At 41.2% G+C, this 23,344-nt stretch overlaps 1 protein-coding gene across 5 annotated transcripts in view; it reads left to right on the forward strand.

Moving 5' to 3' along the window:
• The first annotated feature begins 1,007 nt into the window (after positions 1 to 1,007).
• rsh (Rap GTPase activating protein radish) overlaps positions 1,008 to 23,344 on the forward strand; it is a 132,035-nt gene continuing 109,698 nt past the window's right edge. Inside the window, exon 1 of one of the 5 annotated variants that reach the window (XM_025307280.1) lies at positions 1,008 to 1,131. In XM_025307280.1, the coding sequence (XP_025163065.1) occupies positions 1,028 to 1,131 (104 nt within the window). In that variant the 5' untranslated portion in view covers positions 1,008 to 1,027. The remainder of the gene's footprint in view (positions 1,132 to 23,344) is intronic. The other 4 variants (XM_025307279.1, XM_025307281.1, XM_025307284.1 and 1 more) reach the window with 4 other exon arrangements.

The following is a 23,344-nucleotide window of genomic DNA, read 5'->3' on the forward strand; positions in this document are numbered from 1 at the left end:
TTAACACGTTTTATCTAACTAACGTTATATTCGTAATAATTGGACGTATTGTATATAGGGTGCGTATAATAGGCAATTGTAGGTCAAGCAGCATATACGCGGATATATGTAAATTATCGTTCAGTTGCTTAAAGTCGATACGTCAGTCGCGATACATCGAAAAGGATGAATTAAAAATTCGTGTGGCTCAAAAATTTATTAACAAAAGTCCATCTAAGTTGCTTCTCGGGATTTTTAGTCAACTTATTTCAGTTTAACGTGGTTATTTTCTTCGTTGAGCTTTACAAAGTTTTACAATGCGCTGCAACACTGTTTCTAACTCAAGGATTCAAAGTTACCGCAATTTACGAATCCCCGCATTGTTTTTATCTCTAAAGAAATTACTGCTATCGATCGCGGTGAGTCGCGAAGCCGCCAGAGTTATCGCAAAATCGTGAATTTTTAATTTCACGATTGAAGCGTCAGAAAAAACGAAATGTGAAGCTTTCACTCCTTTCTCCCCTCCTTTTCTCCCGGGAATATTAGTAACACGCATTTCCGACGTTCAAATTTAATACCTTTGTGATCAGTTTTCGTATCAGAACTCCGTTGAAGCATGTTTGAAGTAAAATTCCATTCGAAATTTCACCAATTCATGTAAGTGCCCGCGGATTAGATTAGGATTCCGTCGTTCGAAGGACTGAGGGTAGAAAGGAAGTAAGGGAGGAAGGAAGGAAGGAAGGAAGGAAGGAAGGAAGGAAGGAAGGAAAGAAGGAAGGAAGGAAGGAAGGAAGGAAGGAAGGAAGAACGCGACATACGCGGGACATTTATTCGCGTCTACCGTTGTGCCGTTACAAGATGATCCCTTCGCATTCCCAGTCCTTCCCATCCCGCTATCAGCTCCGAGAAGAGCCTCGTCCCTCGATCGGCCTCCGGCCACCCACCTTCCACCCTCCTCCCCATAGCCTGTGCTCGCTCCCCCGTGCCCGCTCGCTCTCCGGCTGTGTGTACACGTAAACGCAGAGGGGGTGAAAGGTACGTCTGCGCGATGAGGACCGGGACAAGAGCGAGCCTCTTTCGCGGGGATCCGACGTGCTTTTCCACCCTCGACGACGGCAGTCCTGCCGCACCGCCAAAACGTACCACACAATCGTGAGTAAATTTGCCCACTCATTGATCTTCGCTCATTCCTCTCTCGCTATTTCCTTTCTTTCTCTCTCTCTCTCTCTCTCTCTCTCTCTCTCTCTCTCTCTCTCTCATTTGTCTTTTGTGTCTCGCGATGTCACTCTTATCGGCCCTTTTTCGTTTCTCTCTTTCTCTCTCTCTCTCTCTCTCTCTCTCTCTTTCTCCCTCTCTTTCTCTCTTTCTCTTTCGTATCTTTCCTTGTTTTACCTCCGTCGTTCTTTCGTACAAATCCGATTTTTCTTTCCCTTTCTCTACTACCTAGCATCTTCCACCACTACTCATCGTCGCGATTTTATTTCCTACGTGGCCGATATTCCAGCGAAAAAGGTCTCGTGGTGCACGCCGGCGAAGTTCTCTCGCGTTTAGTTTGCGCGCCGAACTGGAAGACACCGCGTGAAGCGCGCACCGTGTCGTTTACGGTCATCAGAGACGGTTTTAGAGAGAGCAACGTTAGAGCGTCGGTGATGTGCGCTGTTGCACGCGTTGTAAAGCTTCTCGCGTTACCTCGCTTCACGTTTACCGTTGCCGTAAGGAGTCTACAAGTTTGCACGCTAAGAACCGCGAGATGCTGCGCGCAACAATCTCACGTCGTTTATTGCCATTAAAGTGGAAGAAACAATTTTAGAGAATCGGATTATAGCGTGAAGTTGTTAAACTTTGTCTTTCTGCTTGGCGAGTTGGTTCTTTTTTATTAACGACGTGTTATTCATTTCTTTTCATTGTACAAGTGGTCTTGCGATTATGTGTCGTTTAAAACGTATTTCGTATCATTTGTCACCGTTAAAATGCGAGAGACGTACTTCAAGACTTGTGCAAATTACATTAGCATTTTGTTTTTAAGGGAATTTATTATCGTTCTTATCCTTGGCTTCTTCTGAAAAATGCTGAGAATTTGTCCCCGTATTTTCTTTATCTTTCTTATGTCATAATGTAATTCTGTATGCGTTTGCTTAATTTTGTTGAGTTTGGGGTTAAATAGTGCGCTGAACTTGAAGACTCCAACGGTAAAGTTCCGTATAACTTTACTAATTCTTAAGGTGGAAAGGAAATGGTTTTGAAATTTAAAGGAAAGATTTTTCGAGCAAATTCCACTTGGACGATACGGTGCCTCGGACGGGTAGTATCCCTCTAAAATTACGACGATGGATGAACGCGGAGTTTGTAGATCTTAGGGTGTTATCGATCATGTCGATATCCGACAAGCCAAACTCGGGCAAAGTTGGTACTCGAATACCGCGGGTGTAAATTAGCTTTATATTAAACAGATAATGATCTTCACTTAGCGCCTGACGTGTCGTCGGGTGAGACCGAGTAAACAGAAGACATTGCAAACGTAGACATTGTGAAATGCGAGAACGCGCCTTGAATGTAGCGTTGTCGGAATTAACGTAATAAAAAGGAAAAGATAAAAAGATCGTGATCGAAGCGATTGAGGAAATTCTCACTTCTCTACGCGATATTCTACGTTCCGCAGAATCGTGTCGCGCGGATGATTTAGTCAATTATCGTGGGATCATGCCGGATATCGTCCCACACTACAGCGTCCCGTTGTCGCGTCTCTACGATGAAAGAAACAAGGACTTCCGCTTCGGCAAGTGTGGTCGCCAACGAGGTCGGAAATTCCGTACGATCGAGGAAACGGAGTTAGGCGAGCGCGAGATTATGTTACAGCGATGTTCTCGTATCGGATATCCGCTTGTTTCCGCCGCGGGAAAAGGAGCGAGCCGACCGTCCACCACGAGTTCTTCTTTCACGAAAATTCATAAGGAACATACCTATACATGCTCGTTTGTTTTGTTAAGACCCACAAGGTTCACGCATCGAGCGCGAGGTGTCTTTGTAGGCCGTTACAAAATAATCGGATATCCTTTCGATCGTTGTTTTCGCGACTATTTGTTGGAAAATTAATATTTTCTTAGGAAAGATTTCGTAGAAGATTGCCCCTTGTTACAATATCAATTTTCATCAATATTCGACATTATATATTTTTACAGCTAAGCTTCCTCAATTAAGATGGCATTATAAAGTTCACACGCGAAGTTGTATCTGTATAAGTAATCTACACAAAGTTCTGTTATTTATATCTATTATAACTCCGAAGGTACTTTGCGAAAGTTTGTAGATTCTCCATAATTATCTCGAAAGAATATCCGATAATTTTTTTGGGATATTTCGTATATATAAATTGAAGATCTGAACCCTCTTAGGAGAGAGAGATTATATATTGTTTCCTCTGAATATTATATATCTAAATGTGAGTCACAGAGTAAATATCTAAATCCCACTGTATATAAGATGTGATTATCCTTAAACGCGAAATACTTCGTTGCAATTAACGTTAGACTCACGCACAGTCCACGCACGCACAGTCCAACGTATTCTTGTCACACGTATATACTTACTTTGTAGTTTTCAAATATTTCGAATTTTGCGGAACGTATGTAACCATGATTGCACATGACTGACACTCAACGCGGTTGAAATAAAATGGCCGCGTAAACCGAACCTGACATATAGAGCATTGTGATTTATATCAACCGCTTTTATAACTCGCCTTCATGAGGCGAATAGAAAAAATGGGTCACACATCATATGAGGGAACGACTGGGAAAGAGATGAGTCGATAAACTCTTGGCATTCTAAATAAAATATCTATTCCGGCTTCGGTTCTAACATTGACATCATATTTCGGGGGTTAAAACATGATCGGGGCGTGGATGACTACGCTAATTCTAAAGCTATCGTCTGTGACATACAATCGATAAACGTTACACGCATATCAGCCTGGATAGAATATTGTGGAGTATCGCGCGGCGAGTGGATGTAATATGCATCTGTACACAAGACACGATATGGATTACCGATAATAATTGTTCGGCGAAAATTGACGCGCGGGTACAGCTTTATGCGAGGGTTAATCTAACAATACAATGTTAATAACGGGCTCCCGCGCGTCCAAGACTTAGGAAAAGATCATTCAAACGTCTGTTGTTTCGATGAACCCTATGCTGGGACACGTTATACGAGTTATATTACGGACCGCTTTATTCCAAATGTGTAAAGTCGTTATTGATGAATTTATTATTAAGTGACGTCCTGTCGATCGTGCGGACAGTATTCGTTTCACGGTATTTAATTTTGTAGTAAGATTACGTGTTACCCTCTTTAATGTAGTTCCACACGATTAAACCTTAACCACGCTGCAACGTACACCGCTATACTTTAACGTCCGTTTGACCCCGATAAATAAACGGTATGATAATTCACATTATTCGCGCTATTCGCTCATCACTCGCGATTGGTTAATGAACAGAAAAATTTGATATGCGTAATGTAAAAATATCACAGAGGCAAGAAACTGAGTAGATGAATTTTAGTCTATTCTTTTGCACTTTTCCGTGTTGTACATTCGAATCTGTTAGAGCAGTTGAAGAGGTTTTAATACGAGTCTTCTCGGAGTTGAAAAATTCTTTGAAAAGCTCCCGCGAGTTTTCTCTGAACGACATCGCGATTTAGTGCTAGGTGCTTCATTATCGACGAGATTGGAAACTATCGAAACGCTTGCGTCTCGATTTAAAACGGACCGTCAATCTTTGCGTATATCATCACGTCGCGGACAGAGTAGCGAATAATACCGTAAACACGATCGAATCTCTGGATGCACCGATGGACCGATCCTATATCCTAAAACGGATCAAACAGTGACTCTCCCGTTTCGCCCGCGACCCGTTCAGCTTATCGCTATTTTCATCTACTCCTATCAGCGTGCGAGTCGTCCATTTCCGCCGATGGCGCACTATACCTCGTGCACGAGTTATTCTCGAGGGACGGATATTTATATTGTTTGAGACGAGCGCGACGTCGATGTATAGGTAATAAAAGGCGCTGCCACCGACGGCGACGACGACGACGACGACGATGACGACGATATATGCGATCACGGTGTATATATCGGATCAGTATCGCAATAACCTGTCAATATTGACTTGATATTTCCGTGATGTATCGCCCATTTCTCATATCAATACGAAAAATCGCGGACAAATATTGACTGGAAAATATGCCATCGCAGTCAGGCGAATAACTTCGCCGATAGATGTGCAGATGCGTAAATAAAGATAATGCTTTCCTTCGTTCCTTCGGAGCTCGCTAACGAGAAATGATACGTACTATATGCTGAAAACAATGTGGACCGCTTGTACCGAAAAAAGCATTACGCATAAAAATATTTTTGAAACGTATCTCTGAAAGTAATTTACGTCGCGATTTACTTGTCGAGATAAATGATTCATACGAATCTAAGAGCTACGCTTCGAAAACACGGACTTGAAAAAACGTGGCAGAGAGAAAGAAGAGAGAAAGCAAAATTCGAATGTAGTTTTTCGCTTCCACAATTCTCCTTCATATCGCCGTATGTGCCGGATTTTACTTATTATCACGGCGAATCGTAAAGAGTAGCGTACATCAAATTTATATCGTCTTTGTGCTACATTATCTGCCGCGTGTCTGAATGAGGCGCTTTATCGGTCTCTTGTCAGTAATGCAAAGGTTAATATGCCGCGAAGAGAAAGATGCACTCTTTTATCTCACACAGGGGAAAGCGAAAGCATACTCTGCGATGTGTCTTTATTGCCGTTCTCTCATTCTTCGGCTTCTCATCGGAACACTCAGGCGCGAATGCACGGATCGTATCCGCGATTCGCCCAATTGGACTCGGTAAAAACGCGCCACGTGTTATTGCTGAATTCGTATTGCCACAATGGGATATAAATTTGCGGTAAGGTGGGCAGGGAAGGGCAAAATATTGCGAGCGCAAAGTGTCGAATGCGACGCAAGGTGTGCGGAATATTGGTAATTTATCCTTTATATTGGCCTGTGTGTGCATTCGCTGCAGCGGTCATCGCAGCCTCCTTCGGGACCCAACCGACCCCTTGTTGAATATAAATTTAAAGATTAGTCCGGCGAAACAACATAAAAGGTGGTGTTTCAAAGCTGAGACGAGTTAAGCCAGGAACACGCAGCGGTGTCTGAATATGGAAGTATCGATTAGTCAACTACGAGGAGTAATACCGTTATAAACGGAAGACATCGGCAAATTTGTCTGAGGGGAAAGTCGTGTTACATTCGCGGAGATTTTTCATCGACAAAATTTTCATCAACGAGATGTTATTCTCTCCCTAGTAGTTTCCTCGCGGCGAAGCGTCGGTCATGTTGCGATTTTCACTACGCGGATTTGTCGTTCCAGCGTCCAAGAAAAGGTTGTGGTATTTATTAAGCGACATTTATTATTCATATTCACGATCCCCTCTCTATATACGTCACTGTTGCAATGGAATATTATAGGATATTGTTTTTTTATTTTCTTACAATAAAATAATATTAAAAAACGATTGTTTGGCATCAAAATGGGAGAATCGAAAAAATTTCCGGAGAATAACTTCATAAAAATCGGGAAATAAAATTGCGTGTATACGCGCGTTTTGGAAAAATCAAGTTACGGCGCACATGCTCGAATGCTCGATGCGTATTTTCTGCGGCGCACAAGTTCGTTTTCCAAAAGCGTATCTGCCAAAAAATTCTCATGCACGTTAAACTAATACGTACGCACAGTGTATCGACCTGTTTTCTTTTCACGGTAAACATCGAGCGTTAACGTCTGACGCGTTCTTCTTTTTTTTATGACCGAGAATTCGCAATTCAGTCGCAAACATATTGTGAGTTTACAAGGATATTAAACGCGAGAACATGAACCCGTGACGAATGGATTTTAAGATTTCAACGATTCTCCGTCAGAGAAAATCCGTGTAAAATACATTCAGTTGGTTGCGTGGTATTAAAAGAGAAATTCGCTGAAATTCTCCATATGGTACAAGGCGAGGTTCGGTATTTAAATGAAAGAAATGGAATGTCAATACATTTTATACCTTTATACTTTGAAACACCCATATTAAAAAAAAAAGACAAAAACGTAGTGGGAATATACGTGGCCAGGATAGAGCAAATTGCAACGAGTGTTTTTAGAGAAAAGTGAATAGTGCAATTAATATTTTCACTTCAGTCGGAGAAATTATTTTCCACTTCTTTTTCTCGCGATACCCTTTCTGTTCATCGATGAAAACATATACTGTTCTGTATACATTCAAATCTTTTGCGACGTAGTCTTTAAAATAGATGCTCCTTTATATCCGATATTGGGCCACATCGTAGAATGTTTCAATCGTGGAATTATCAATAATATATTGGAAGTACAAATTAGTTCGGTCCGTTTTTTGTGTTAAAAGATGTATTTATTTCAAAACAAAATGAATGAACAGATCAATTAAAATATTTTCCATCGCTGGCTGCTACTTTCTCCCATTTCTCAGGCAATTTTCGAATTCCATCTCGAAAAAATGACTCGTCTTTTGAGGCGATCCAAGTTTGGAGCCAATTTTCGATTTCTGCGAAAGAAGTGAACCGGTGACCTGCCAAATCGTGCTGCATCCTTCGAAACGACCAGTAATCAGAAGGAGCAATGTCCGGAGAATACGGCGGGTGCGGTAAAACATCCCATTTGAGTGTTTCCAAATATTTTTTTACGATTTTTGCGACATGAGGCCGAGCGTTGTCATGAAAAACGCCTTTCAATGTCTCTCGGTTTCAGTTCATAAGGCACCCAATTTCCTTGTTTTTTAATAATTCCCATGTCTCAGTCGTACGGAAACGGCTTGTTGAGTCACTCCCAATAATTCTGCAAGCTCCTCTTGCGTTTGACTCTGATCTTCTTCGAGTAATGCCTCTAATTCTTTGTCCTCGAATTTTTTTGGCTGTTCAGAGCGAGGCTTGTCTTCGACGCTGAAACCTCCATCGTTGAAACGTCGAAACCATTCCCTGCATGATTTATCAGTTGGAGCAGCGTCACCATAAACTTCAACAAGCATTCGATGGGTTTCAGCTGCACTTTGTTTCCAATTAAAGCAGAAAATTAAAACCTCCCGCAAATGCTGCTTGGTTAACACAAAATTCGACATTTTCAACACTGTAAAAAGCAAGGTTTTTGTATGAAACTCAAAGCGATATAAACTGAATATTATTGGTAGATGTTTAACCTCTCTGAAATCGCCAAAATCGGCAGTCACTATGAGCCATTCATAACAGCCGGAGCCATCTTTTGAAAACGGACCGAACTAATTTGTACACCCAATACATGTGTACGAAACACCTGTCTCTTATGAGGAATTATTTCGCGATGTATCGTAAAGCTTATCGAAATCGAGAGAAGGAGATAGTTGTGTGCACGTGCTGGCTCGCGTTTCTCGGTGTAACGCGATTTCTCTCCTTCCTTCCTCCTTGGGTGTGTGTATAAGTTCACATAATAACCAACATCACTTTATACCTGGTGGGACAAACTCGATTTCCTGAGAGCGAAGTTGCGTTACACGCAGGTGTTGTATCCGGCGGTGGCCACGGCCCGAAGTATTGTTCCATCGGTGAAAAGCGAAAGAGCGAATTGCGTCTCGGTTACGCGCGCCGGTTCGGTATCGACCGGTTAGGCACGAAACTATATTCCGTGCACTATCGTAGTTTCCGGTTATGCAATGGTGTTTGCAGCGCGACAGCTTTAGTTTGCGAGCGCAAGCTCGCGTCGATACGCGCGGATATCGGCGATAACCGTGTATAAAAGATGAAAGGCTCAATGAAATGCGTGCGTTCCCGACGGAATTATGTTGCGCGTGATGTAAGCATTGTAAATATAATGCATTAACAATAGGTTCAAAGCGCGATTTGTCCGTCGAAGCGTGTCGAGGCTGTTGCGTAAACCGTACAACATCGGGGTCCTCCGAGCGCATGTACTAATTGTGATATATGTATGTGCGCAATCCCCCCTCCCATGATTGTCTTTTTTATTATAAATTGCCGTTTGTAATTTAATACGCGGCATTGTCGCGCATTTCGAGTACGATTGCAAACAGCGAGTCACGATTACGTTGATTTCCTTTTTCGCGTATTAACGAACCGTGACGGTAAAGCGGGATAATGCGATATCGCGAACAATATTCTTAATTATGTCAGTGAATATCGCAGTAAATTAAAAAGTTACGCGAATGTTTTGGTAATTGTAGTTGTAATTTGCGTGTTTATCATTTTCGGAAATCTCATTTTGTTATATTGCTGCATTGGTCGCGCGAGCTTCATTTTATTACAAAAGAGACGTCCGAATTATAGGTCTCCCTTTAATTTTCCATCGAATATCATGCTTCATAAAATGTAATAAAATGTAATAATAATAAATAACATATAAAAGACTATATAAGCAAATATAATATCGCGATGATAACATTTTGTGATTCAGAATGTGTTAAGCGTATCATCCTGAATGTGAATTTAACGCAGCGTTGAAATGTGTCTCTCTCTTTCTAGTTACGATTATATAAATTCGTTTTTATCATACATCAATAAGAATTAATTTTTATGTAATGTAAATAATGGACAACGTAAAACTGTGATATATAGATGATAGCTTAAAATGAATATTTAGCATTTATTACAGATTTCTGTTTTATCGTGTTATTTTAGTGACACGGGGAGAATAACATTTTGAAAAGTAACGAGTTACAAGCATTTACATAACGCGATACCTCGCGAAAGCGCGAAGTGCGAGTCGTTTCATTTTCTTTGATCGACGATGCGAGATCAAAGCTCCGTTTCCTTCGAAGCGTAGTCTTCGTTATCACGCCGACACAAACACACCTTGCAATCTCTCTCTCTCTCTTTCACTCTCTCTCTCCTTCTCTTAAGATAGTCCTAGCTGTGTATTATGTTAAGTTAGTACCCAGACAAGTTAGTACCCTGCCAAAATATATATATATCCGCGATAATTCTGGTTGAGAGGAAATGTCAAAGCAGAGTTGTAAGTCGGTGTGATTCTTTCAAACGCAGTTTTCAACGTTACGGACACAGAAAAATATACGCGGAAAATTTAGATTTCATGAAACTATGCTCTCATCGTTATATAAAGTTGAAAAGGAACTTTTACACGAAATCGTAAAAAGATATTACGAGAAAATAATCGTACTTAATGAAATATCAAGTAATCGGTTGAATATCTTAATCTCTCAAATGTATTTTCCCTGTCGTCTCTTAAGACGTAACTTATATCGCGGTTCGTTGTATCAATTGTGTACATTTGTCAACGTCAGGAATAAGAGCGTAGAAATCATTTTCGGGAGTAAACCTGTGAATTCGCGGAAATTGCATCGTGGTTTCCACTTTTCATTCGCTGTCGTACGCGAGAAGTCGGCAGCCCATGCCGTTTCCTTTAAACGGGATTTCAAATTAACGTAAATTCAATCGATAAAGGGACTCGAAGCGCTTAACTGGCACAAAGTTTTTCAATCAACCGTGTAATCCACGTGCTTGATTGTTACATAGCTTTCGAAGGGGCGGAGAGAAAGGCGTCGCTCACTTGCTCGCTCGCGAATGTTTGCTTCCTTCAGGATTGGTACATATCGCTGAGAGAAAAATCGTGTTATCTAGATATTCCGAAAATATATAAAATCTCGCTGAAAATACTTGCTATTTAAAAGCGATTTACCTCGTGATCGTACTCGCCGTGAACTACGTACTCGTCCGAGAAATATTCGCGTTTCTTTATTTTCTCAAATCTCGCTCAGCGTTTCTCGCAATAAATATGCGAATATTCCATTTTAAATATTGGAATTGTTCGATCATGTCAGGAATGTCTGAGTACAGCGATACGACGAGCCGTCGATGATGAATTTCGAGTTCTTCTGAAAAATACTCGCGCACGATTCTTATAAATGCAGAATAAAAAAGGCTGCCGTTTACAGTCGTTTTAATAGCTTCACGATTAATTGAAAAATAATTGCTTTCGCTAATGGTTCGCTTAAATAATGGTACGCTTAAACGGTGTAACGGAGAGTGGGAGAGAAGGAACGATGTGCTGCTCCTCGTTGGAACACTTGTTGTTCCAACGAGACGCGAAGAACTAGAACATTTTAATTAGTATGTACGTGTTTAGTGACGAAGTTATCCCACTGCTTAAACCGGTGCGTATGTATGCCTCTGCATGCGCGTGCATTTGCGCATACGTATGACGTCGATCTGTATATTGCGCAGCGAAAAAATTTGCGACCAAGTAACACGATATTGGGTGAATGGAGTCAGCAATTTATACGTTCGTGGTTGGAGTGTAATTACCGGCTATGGGTCATTAACGTAAAGGTACCCATCGTTTCATACACCATTAAATAATGCATCGTTCTCGAGACAATGCGGCACTTTACGATTATGACGGGCGATCCTGTCGCGTTAAATATGCCACAAATAGCGGTATAAATCGGCAAACATTAAAATCCGAACATTTACCAAATATTCTCCGTGTATGACAACATTGTATGACATAAAATTTAATTTCTCCGTCGGAGGCTACGAAGAAAATTTCGTGATGGACATGTAAAATGCTACCACCGAGTTTTAACGTTAAATCCTCTCCTTATCAATCTGCTTCTAAAATAAAAAAAAATTACGTTTCAATTATAACATTTTTCATCTCTGCGTATTTTATTCGTCAAGGTTTACACTACGCTCTTTTCTTGCGTCGGCTTCCGCTGCTTTTAACGTGCACGAGTGTTGGAGGGGTATCGGAAGTTTTATAATCCGAACATATTCGATCGGCAAAAAAATTAAAGAACTTGACGCGCGACAAGCAGTTAATGAACTGTCACAACGTAATTTCGAGAGGCATGCAACGAAACGTTATTTCCGCTACTGCGAACTGGGTGGATGGCGTGGAAGGGGCGGTGATATTTTGCGAGTCGTAGTTTTTTACGAAACGCTAATACGTATTATTTTGCAGGATGCGTTGCATCACCATCGTTTTAATATGTTAATGCATCCGGGCATCTGGGCGGGCGAAATGAATTTGATTTGATCACGGTAGCTCAAACTTGCGCGTCGCATGTTCGTTTATATTGGCTCCGAGCAAATTGACGATGATAATCGTGTGACATTGTGATCAGAGATTGTCGACACCGCGTCGGGTAATGGGCGTTCTCGATGCGTTTATTTGTTGCATTCACGCGGGTATCACGCTGTCGATAGCTATTAATCACTTCGATCATCCGAACTCGATCGAATTATTTTATCGCGACATTATAACAGAGTTTGTTTGAATTCCGGTGATTTTGCCGTAATTAAGATTACAATGTCATTAAAAGTTGCACAGATATCGCTAATGAATAATGTCGAATCTGTTAAATTTTATTTTCCAGTCTCTGTGACTCTTTAAACGCATTAACGGTAAAGAGAAGTTTCTTTCGCCCGCGCGAATTATCATAAAGTGGATTTCCGACTAAATACAAATTTATATTTTTTATTTGATTTTATATACATTATACAAAAAGTTCCCAGCTACTTTGATTTATAGATTCTTTGATCGATTTCGAATCGTCTTTTCCTCCGCAAAGATTTAATTGTGTCGCCGTTTCTCGGCACAATTTCCCAGTGTTTAATATAAAGCTTCCCTTTCTTCACTTGTACAATCTTTAAATCAATTATATGTTTTATTACCGACGAAACCGCCGGTTGATTATAAATAATCTCCCTCGTTCATTTATCGTTTCATTGAGTCGATTCGTGTATATATATTCATTAGTTCGCCGAGCGATATTGTTGTATTCACAAATGTTCGATTCGTTTCATGTTAATTGAACATGTTGCAAAAATAGCTCAATAATTTCTGGGGTCCCGGGCAGGCACACACAGAAGTGTGCGGGTACACGCTGATCAATAGAACGTTGTTTCTCTCTCTCTCTCTCTCTCTCTCTTTTTTACTCTCTTTTTTCACGATACGCGCGATATTCAGCCACGTCGATGCCGCTATTGAACCACCGTCGATAGCACGAATAATAATTATCCGCTGTAATTTCTTCCGAACTAGAACGCGCGTTCTCGTTTCGCCTCCTATTGTCCCGCTATAACTCTTTTTGCACATCGAAGATACGGCTCTCTCTCTCTCTCTCTCTCTCTCTCTCTCTCTCTCTCTCTCTCTCTCTCTCTCTCTCTCTCTCTCTCTCTCTCTCTAACGAGAGAATTTATAATTATCACCGCGCTCTTGTGTTTTATCAAAGCGCACTCGCCGATATATCGACTGCCTGCTACTTTATCACCGTTAAGTTCATTAATTGACGCTAAGTAGGTTGGACGAGCGCGATGCAACAAGGCGAAATAAAGCCGTCCTGTGACCCACGATGGCTCATGATCGTCCGTTTTTCCTCACGGCTCGCCACGCCGTCATTCATGTGTCATTACGAATCATTCTCGTGGATCGTTAACCGTCATCGTTGTCGGCGGCTTATTAATTCCGACACGTTCGCCGACAGACGATATCACCGTCGATAAATCGCATTTCTTCTCCGTTATTCGATTAACAGGCGCTCCGCGCGGTTAATTAACGCCCATCGAGATAACGAAGAAAAAGAAACATGATGATCCGGGAGAAAATCCGATAAAGCCGAAACGTACCGACGATGATGCGCTATTCGCAGGAGAGATATGATTCTCCAGACTGTTGTTTCTTCTCACGATGTGTAGCGATAATTCGGAGGAGGGCTATGGTCGGTAAAATTTAGGTCGAGTAGCTACTTGGAGTTGTGACTAGCTTTATTTCTGATTAAACATCAAGTATATGTAATGAATTCTTAGCCAAATTATTTATTTCGTAGATGGTAAGTCAAAAAAAAATGTTTATCGCACATAAACAACAAAACTGCTTGCACTCGTGACACGTAAATTTCACAGATTATTAGAGTGTCCCGTGTCGACTTTAGGTTAAACTTAAACTCATCGCTTACTATATACCGTTTTACGTAAAGAAAAGTTTCTTCAAAAAGCGATGTATCCTCGATCGACGATATCATTTAGTTTCACGCGAGGGAGAATTATCGTTACGAACTTTTATAATACGCAATAATGTGTTAACTTTCATAATTTTTATAAGCCAGTCCATTACGCGTGCGACTTGGCAAGTTTTCTTTTGCGTTGTTTTGTGAGTAATTGAAATAACTTTCGTAAGTATTATAAAGTTGTATGCCGTAAGCGTACCGGCGGTAACAATGTAGATGTACGAATGAATGTGGTGACAGGTAACTTTCTCTTCCACTTTTGAAGGGAGATTTATCGTTTTTCACGCCGCTCTTAAGGGCGAATGAATCGGCGAAAGAAACAGTTGAAAAGTCGACATGATCGCATGAATTTTTCGGGAGTGAAACCGCATTATGCGATGAAAATATATAACATTATGTGAAGTTAATCCCTTGTTACGATGACATTTTACATTCGATTACATCGTGACACATATTTGCGGGAGACATGTGTAAATAACAATTTATTTAACATTGAAATTTGAAATTTGATTTACAGAGAGAAAGAGAGAGAGAGAGAGAGAGAGAGAGAGAGAGAGAGAGAAATGTTCATTTTTTTAATTTTATTATTCTTGCTCAATATATACATAGATATATACACGCACGGTGATGTGTGTGAATTTCATTATGACGTTTACTCGCTCGTTTCATAGTCGTTGTGTCAGTTCCATTTTCTTAATTACATTATTTCCGTCTTTTGTTTCTTCGGACAAAAGCGTCAGCAAGACTACGGTACGAGAAATAACTCCGATTGTATTCCGAAACTGTTTCTTCGGCATGGTTCGAGAAGACAAGAAGTTCGGTTGGCTTTCAGCGGAACACTGAAAAGCAAAAGAGGTGAAAACATTGATAAGGAGGAAAAGGAACGGCGGAATTCGCGCGCACTCGTTTCGAATGTCAGGAGTTGTTTCACTAGCTCGTATCTTCGTACATCGATGCGCGTTCAATTCGTTGTTTAATTGAAAGCAGTGTCAATCTTGAAAAACGGCAAGACTTGGTAATGTCCATTCTTTTCTCTACATTTATATGTTTAAATGTGATAAGAGAGAAGAGATACTCAGAACTGTTTTTTGTCGACTTGAATAATATAATTACAGTATTTCGCGGGAAACTAAATAGCGCAAAGAGAGAAAGGAGAAAGAGAAGGATCCGTTCTTCTTTCTTGTTTACATTAAAATAAATAGAACAAGGAATGATAATTGAAATATAATAGGAACATTTTTGTGCAGAGTATTTTATTGGAAAAGTTACACACACACACACACATTTCTCTCTATTCTCGTATTCTCGTAATTAGGTCAGCCCGAATAAAGTCAAATAACAGATAGAGTGTATCGAGCTAATTAAAAGGCTGTAATTTTCCAGCATTGGATTTCGAACTTTATCCTCTAATGGTATCCGAGGATGCTTAAAAGATTCGCAGAAAGGCTAGCTATTCTATTCTTTTCCACGGAATTCTTTGTTCTTGTAAATAATACGAAATTCCAGTTGTCGGAGATTCCATCAGTTCCGGAATGCAGAATAGTTGGAGATATGTGCTCGTCGGGCTATGCGAGGCAATGTTGTTTTTGGTTTTTACATCTGACTCAGACAATAAATACTCATACTGTGGGGCTGGAAAACAGTGCATTCTCATGCTAGTGTCTCATTGTATTTCGATTTACGATATGTTTTTAAAGTCGTTCTATATCGTGATTTAGAGAATGTTCTCTATTTACTGAGAAATGACTTCTGAAAATATCGTTAGCTTAGCTCTTCGCAAAGTATACTTTCAAATTTGAAATAAAACCAAAGAGTCAGGGGTTTTATTAAAATCAGATATACCAGTTAAGTTTTCGTGATAAAAAGAGGTCCCTTTAGTGATAAAAAGAGGTCCCTTTACGAACTACGAACTATTTGATTTCTCGCGTTTCTCTTAATGAAAAATCGATTTGCGCCGGCCAAAGAACTTCACTATGCGCAGCACACACACACACACACACACATACACGTAGCCGTAGGGATATCCTGCGTACTCGTTCCGGGCTTCTGGTGCGATCCGGATTACGTTCGCGATCCTCTTTGCGTGACTCGAAACGTGCGCGGGGTTAAGTCTATGAACGAAGAATCCGCGAAATCACGTGCGCAAAAAGGCAGGCTAAAAAATGCCCTCAAGCACCGCTTTGTGCGCGTGACATTTCGACGACTAATATCATGACAATCTGTCAGATGCAGCAAGTAAACGATTAAACGTTGCGAAGATGTACATGTGCAGGCACACATATACATTTGAACACACACATCTGAATTTTCGCGAAGTCATAACCAGAGCCGCTTCTTTCCCTCTTACTCTTTCTTTCCGATTTCGGTCACTTTGTCTGAGGAACAAAACATTTTCTCTACATCCTGTTCCTGTTCGATTTCTTACGTGATTTATGATCTCGACATAGATTGATCTATTTCAAACGTTTCGGCGTCCGCGCCGTTGGACAGTAACAATTGCATGACGATGCACTGTGCGAAATTCGAACTCCGTGAAGCATCATGGTCATCGCCGATACGTGTCGATACGAGACGAGCGAGGTAATTAGATACCCCATGGCGAGTGATCGCCGCTGTTAAAACGTACGGACAGGCACCGCAGACGTGCGAGCGCGAAGTGCTGTATCCGATGTCCTTATAGGAGTAACGCTCGTGATTGCGTTTGCTATCGACCAAATTGCATCCATTTCGCGATACTAAGACGCGGTTGCGTCGACGATGTCCGAGTTGACAATACATTGTGTCTTTTGAGGTTATCATTGTATCCTTGCACAATATAACAGAGACTGTAATACAGAGACACAGAGAAAGAATATCTCGTTGCGCCTGAGGGTGCACGCAAACATTAAGTCGCAATTAAAATTCGAATTGGGTCTATGGACAAATTTCAAAACAGTTAAACAGCACTCTGATGATATTCTTTGATAAAAATCTCAAATTTCAAATTTCAGAATTTCCTTGATATTGCACATATGGCGACGTTCAATTGTTTTATCGAACAATCCTTCGCTAATTTATCGATTACGCTCGAATATTCTAAACCTTAGTCACTGCGCAATTATTAGATTATATATTTAAAGTCGGAGTGTTATCGGACTTTTAACATGAATTAATGCGAGCTTAACGAGGAAATGCTTCTCTCTCTCTCTCTCTCTCCTCTCTCTCCCTCTCCTCTCCTCTCTCTCTCTCCTCTCTCTCTCTCTCTCTCTCTCTCTCTCTCTCTCTCTCTCTCTCTCTCTCTCTCCCTCTCTCTCTCTCTCTCTGTCTGCGCAGCTTTTTGATACAAGTTCGTATTTCGAGTTGCATAGTTGATGTAATATTCAGCTGAAGTATCTGGAAAGTTTGTTGTATCACGCAACAATGACGGAATGTATGATACATAACCGCAGGGGATATCACGCAAAATTGTGATAACACTTCCGTGTTAAATTATTGCCGCGCGAACATAAGCGAGATTTAAACAATGGCCGGGCAACAAAGTGCTGGCGGTACAATTGCGCCATTAAGCGGCATTGAATTCGATTGAATTGAAGCGATTGTTAAGAAGAATCGAGCGATCGTGCAAATACGGCTCCACGTAGAAATGGACGCACGAGTATGATATATATGTTACGTAATTCGTTTAATAAATCCCACGGCAGAGTTTTATTTTACCGTTAATCTACACACCGTATTGAGATTGAGGCCGTGTTTATCGTCTTTACATTCCTGCGAAAACTGACAGAATTAATATCTGATTTTTAAAACTGATGATTCCCGAGCGAGTATGAAATATCGTCAGAATTAAATATTTTCCTGCAACGTTGAGCCGGTCGGGAGATTTTGAGTTTTTAAAACGAATTTGTACTTTCCGCGTGCAAATTTCTCTTTCGCGATTCCCCATTATATGGATTTCTATTTCAACGCGAGCTGAGCATGCTGCGAATTCTCAGCTCTCCGTATCCCCATTATGGTAAAACAGAAATCTCGGTGTAAGGTCTAAAATATCGTCGTGGTTGAAACGCGCGTTATACATCGCCGGCCAACTCCTTTACAATTCAATTGCATTATTCACCGGCACGGCGGCCGCTAAATTGAATCATTACCGTCAGTTTTTAGCCGTTGGATGCGAACGTAATTAACATCGCCGTGGACACCACTTTCAGTCGAATTATCGCGATAACCTTCTTCGTTACGCAGATGCAAATTTATAAGATATTCTTCGTCGTGGCGGCCGCGCTGTAATATTTTTCTCATCGTCATTGTGAATTTTTGGAACATCACGGATGTGGGTGGGTGAAAAACAGGATCTTTGAATTCGAGATTTACGTGTCCTTCGAGCAATCCAGAGAGCGAAAGTTTTAAAAGCACGTTTCTCGTATCGCTCAGATCTCGCGTAAATCGTTAGATGCTTTTTTAAATGGCAGAGTTTAAAAGTTACAAGTAGACAGGACAACTTTATCTTTTTTTCTTTTTACTGATAGGCGGATTACCAATTTTTGTAGTTAATGAGCGTTGAAATTGTACCATTGATTGGCCGACTTATCGCGATCGTCCTATATCTCGAACTATATCTAAAAACTCACAATTTATCAAATGACTCCCCATGCCTGTCCCCGGTCCTATCAATTTACAACCTCCTTCTCCGCCGTCGCTCTATCCCTCGATACTACTACTCAAATTGGATCGCTATCTCTCGCTACGAGACACGTAAATGACATTTCCTTGAAACGCGCGCTCGCTCCGATCTTATCTTTCGTCTTTGTTTCGCGGTACACTAACGCATCTTCACCCCTCTCTCCTCCTCCCGAACGTTTACGTTCGCCTCAACACAAATTTTCCGCCCAGTTTCGCCGAGAGTACGGTACGAACATCCGCGAGTTTCGAGTTTCGGAAAAGTTAGAGCCGCCCTAACTTCTTGCTGCCAGCATTCGGAACTGTGGGCATTCTTTCGTATGCAAAATTGGTAAGAAAAATCCCCGAGAAGCGCGTCGCAAAATAGCTTTAGTTAGATACCTTCTTATGTTCTTGGAGGCACTCGCGGTGCTCTAGTCGTGCATGTTTTGATAGTTTATTCGATTATGTCCCTCAAAACTTTCACATATGTCTTCTTAATGATAAAAAATATCTATATTTGCGAATGGACGCACGGACGTTGAAAGTAAACAGGAAATTATCGCCTTAGTTTGATGAGGGATGAAGGGTTCGCGAAGGTCTTACAGCGGAAAGTTTGAGCTTCGAAATATTTCAATTTTTTTAATCTCTTCAAGGGGGTAAAATATCCGAAGAAAAAACATGATTAATTTTATCCCCTTTTCCTCGACGAGAAATTTGAGCTGTCCGATGTATTCCCTGCAGCCCCTATTTCCCTTATCCCGCGAAAGACTCGTCTTCTTTGCGTAGGCACGAAACACAACGACTCGAAACCCTGCCAGGAGGGGGGGGGACGCGATTTATGAAAATTTCGAGCTCATTATACCGGCCGAAGGGTGGACAGGAAGATTATCGGCTGTGCGATTTATGCTTTAACCGGCTTATCGCGGACGTTGCAACAACACGTTTCGGTTCATAGATAATCTCACGGATCCTTGCTGTCGTTCGCCACCATACCGTCATCCACTCATTTCTCCTTTCTCCTCCCACCACGTCGAAAATTGCCGTCTCTGTTTTCTCTCATCCCTTGATCGCCCTTCTGTGTATCTAGTCGGCAGCCCTTCTAGCATCCTCCAAAATTACGCTATCGAATTAGACGCGTGACTTTGAGCTCGCGGCGCTTGAAACCGGCAAAGTTCTGAGACTCTCTCTCTCTCTCTCTCTCTCTCTCTCTCTCTCTCTCTCCCTCTCCTCTTCTTCTCTCCCTCCCTGTTTCCCTTTCCGGTCGGAGTATCAGCGCGTTATCGACTTTCCGAAAATAGCTCAGGTCGAATGGACCCTCGAGAAAATCGAGTCCCCTCTCCGTCATGAGCTGCTTTCGCGCTCGGTTCGAGATATGCAATGAAAATAAGAATAAGATACATGGAATAAAGATGTACGCGATCCGCATATTAAGAGAGGTAGACGTACTCGCTTATAAATTATATCGTTGCTTATTCAATATTCATAAGGACCACCAATACTGCTTACATTGTTATTCGTTATTTCGCGATAAAATCGAGTTTTTCCAATTTAGCGTGGTAAAAGACTCTAGAATTGTCAGAGACTTTTTTGACCTGATTTCAGTTTGCCTTAGAGTTCAGTTGAGTCTTCATCTTGGTTTAGTCTAATGCGATCGTCCACTCTCTTCCGGGCTTTAGAAACGACATTCGAACTTAAAAACGAATTTCGAAGTCGAAAGCAATTGCGAGTTCTTATCGCTTACCGTTCTTCTTATTTCCGGAGCGAACAGTCGGAGATTTTATCGGGAGTCACGAAATTCAAGTGCCACCAAATTACAAGGCGAAGTTATCAGAATTGCGCTTCGATTTTCATCTCTCGGTGAGATGATCCGATTTAGTAGGTCGGGAAGCTCCGTTTCGAGTCGGCGCGAATGCTCGATCGGGTACCCTCGCGGATCGTTGCCGAAGCGACGGATGTTGCCACTAAGTGATTGTTGGCTTCGCTTCAATCTTGAGAAAGCCAAGGTACGCTGCCTCACTCCCGATCTCCCAGCACCACCTGTTGAGAGAGAAAAGTCGTTCCCGTGGCTCGTCGGTGCTTGAATGTCAGTTACCTGAGATCGCGTCGGGGTACTCTGTCGTACAGGGTAGCTCAAAGCCACTCGACTTTGTCGCAGAAAATTTGCTGAGGACGGGGACGGGTCGTGCAGTGATTATTATTAATTTATTATCGTTGGAGTTAATGAAAAATTATGATTACTCGCCGTAACTACATCGCCGACTTTAGTATTAATTAACGTGAGAATTGTCAGCGCGCAACGGAACGTAGTTTCGCAAATTCGCGAATTCGCGAGTCTACGGATTCATTAAAATCCGTAATTCCGCAGACCATTTCCGTCGAGCTCCGTTCGTCACTTGATACGAAAGTCGCAATTCCATTCCGATATCGAATATTACGCTTTCACGACGGTAGGTTCGTTTGGAGATTTGTCGATAACGCGCTTCAGATGATTAGAAAAAGATCACGACGGAATGAGTCTTTTCTGTCTTCAGCCTAGCGAGTCTTCTCTCTTTCATGTTGATGGCTTCATTTCCAGAACGATCCGACGGTGTTTGCGGTTTGAACATTTGAGCAACTCTCAAAGGGCTCTCAGGGAGACGAACGAAATGTATCGATTGCCGAAATTAAAAGATATCAGGACTCACTTTTCGTTACTTATTTTTGCGCCATATTGAGAGTTTCTTCTCGTTAATTCGGAACGTCATTGACAAATTAATTTTAATTATTATTCAATAAATTTCTAACTATTTCTAACAGTTATTTATCACAAGAGTATTTATCTAATTAATAAATAGAAATATATGAATTATATCGGTGGCACGAAAATTTGAAATAATTTCTTTGATTATTTACAAATCTTGTAAATGCAAAAATTATCATGACGTACATAAAGCATCCAAGATATAATCAACAAATGCGTTTGTTTCTTAAATCGTTTCACGAAATCTTATTTCGTTCGCCGGATTTGTCAGTAAGCAGGATCTACCACTGACGCCATGGACCTTAATATGTCAAAGCGGGTTAATCGTCTCGAAAATTTGCGACACCGTTCCATTCAATTTGCGCAGCCATCTAGATTCTGGTACTGGGAATCCTGATCCCGGGATATTCTCCGAAGGGAGGGAATTTTTTTTTGCTCTCTTGCCTCTTGCGCGCTCCCATTTAGATTCATGTTCCATATCTCAGATGTAAAACAGACGATATATTACGTAGACCGAAATTGCTTCAACATTAGATTGATTATACGCTTAATCTATGATCTGTATATTATTTTATAATATACTTTATGATTTATTTACAATTAATTAAATCCCAGATGATCATTATGGCGATATAATTTTTAATCATATCATTCATATCACGTAGATTAAGAGAAAGGAGCGACGTATTATTCGAATAATGGATATTTTTATACGGGAACTATTACATGTTATTTTGCGATATATATGACACGCCATTTTCGAAAAATTTGAATTTATTATTTTAGAATTGAATTAAGTTCAAATGATGAGAAATGTTTATCGAGCGTATTTCGAAATATTAGATTTAGATATATATGAGCGCATTGAATAGAATAAGGGAATGAGAAAAAGAGAAGGCGAGAGAGAGAGAGAGAGAGAGAGAGAGAGAGAGAGAGAGGTAGAAGCGAATACCGAAGATAAACGCGCGAATAAAATTTACTTACTAGCTGCAACGTTTATATTCCGTGCATCTTTTATATTTACAGGCCCCGAGCGATGCGTATCCTTCTCTTGTGGCATATGCACATTATATTACGTGAATTATTCGCCGATAAATTGCAGCTTCAATAAAGCTGCCGTTTTTTGGAAAAGCGAAAGATTTCCGTCACGTCGGCGAAAGAGAACGCGGTTAGTGATAGAAGAATTTAATTAAATCCCAAAGTTGTGTGTAGACGGCTTTTACGGCGAACTACGACAGAACTCCGGAAATGTCCTCTGACCCGCAAATTCCATGACGAATCTGAAGTTTCATTTCTCATTAGCAAGCGCAACGTGAAAAGTTATCGTTCGTTACAGATTTTCGGTTCTCGTACATTACGGACCTCAATCAGGACTCCTGAAACTAAACTGTTGCTGAGAATATATATCGCGCGGTCGTATCGTTTATCGTGTTATCGTTTCCGTCTATTAATTCCATGATAGGTAATCAAGTTTCCTAAACGCACGTTGATGCAATTTATTTCTCGCGTGACGTGACAGACGAGCCTTCGGTAACCGTATGTTACGCGCGATTTCGCCAGATTCGCTGAGAATTTCCTCGAGAGGCAATCGATATCGTGTCCAGAAAGAGAGGGTGAGCTAGAAAGAAAGAGAGATTTCTCCCGCGCAGATTTTTGCTCGCGAAGGGTCCCTTCGAAGGGTCCCGAGAAAGCGAGATCAACCGAATATCGACTACATGGCTACGTCCCACTGGGAGGTGAACAATCACATTGAAATTATTCTGCTAGCTACTTTTATCGCCGCGAATAATTCGCCCGGGGGGACCATCGACGATATTGCCGAAATGATCAGGGCCAAAGTTCGCCGGCTGTTAATCTTGATTTCGGCACCGATCCGCGAATCACCCACTTTGACTGTTAA

Source organism: Harpegnathos saltator, unplaced genomic scaffold (genome assembly GCF_003227715.2).
Source record: "Harpegnathos saltator strain DR-91 unplaced genomic scaffold, Hsal_v8.6 scaffold844, whole genome shotgun sequence".
NCBI classification, from domain to species: Eukaryota; Metazoa; Arthropoda; class Insecta; order Hymenoptera; family Formicidae; genus Harpegnathos; species Harpegnathos saltator.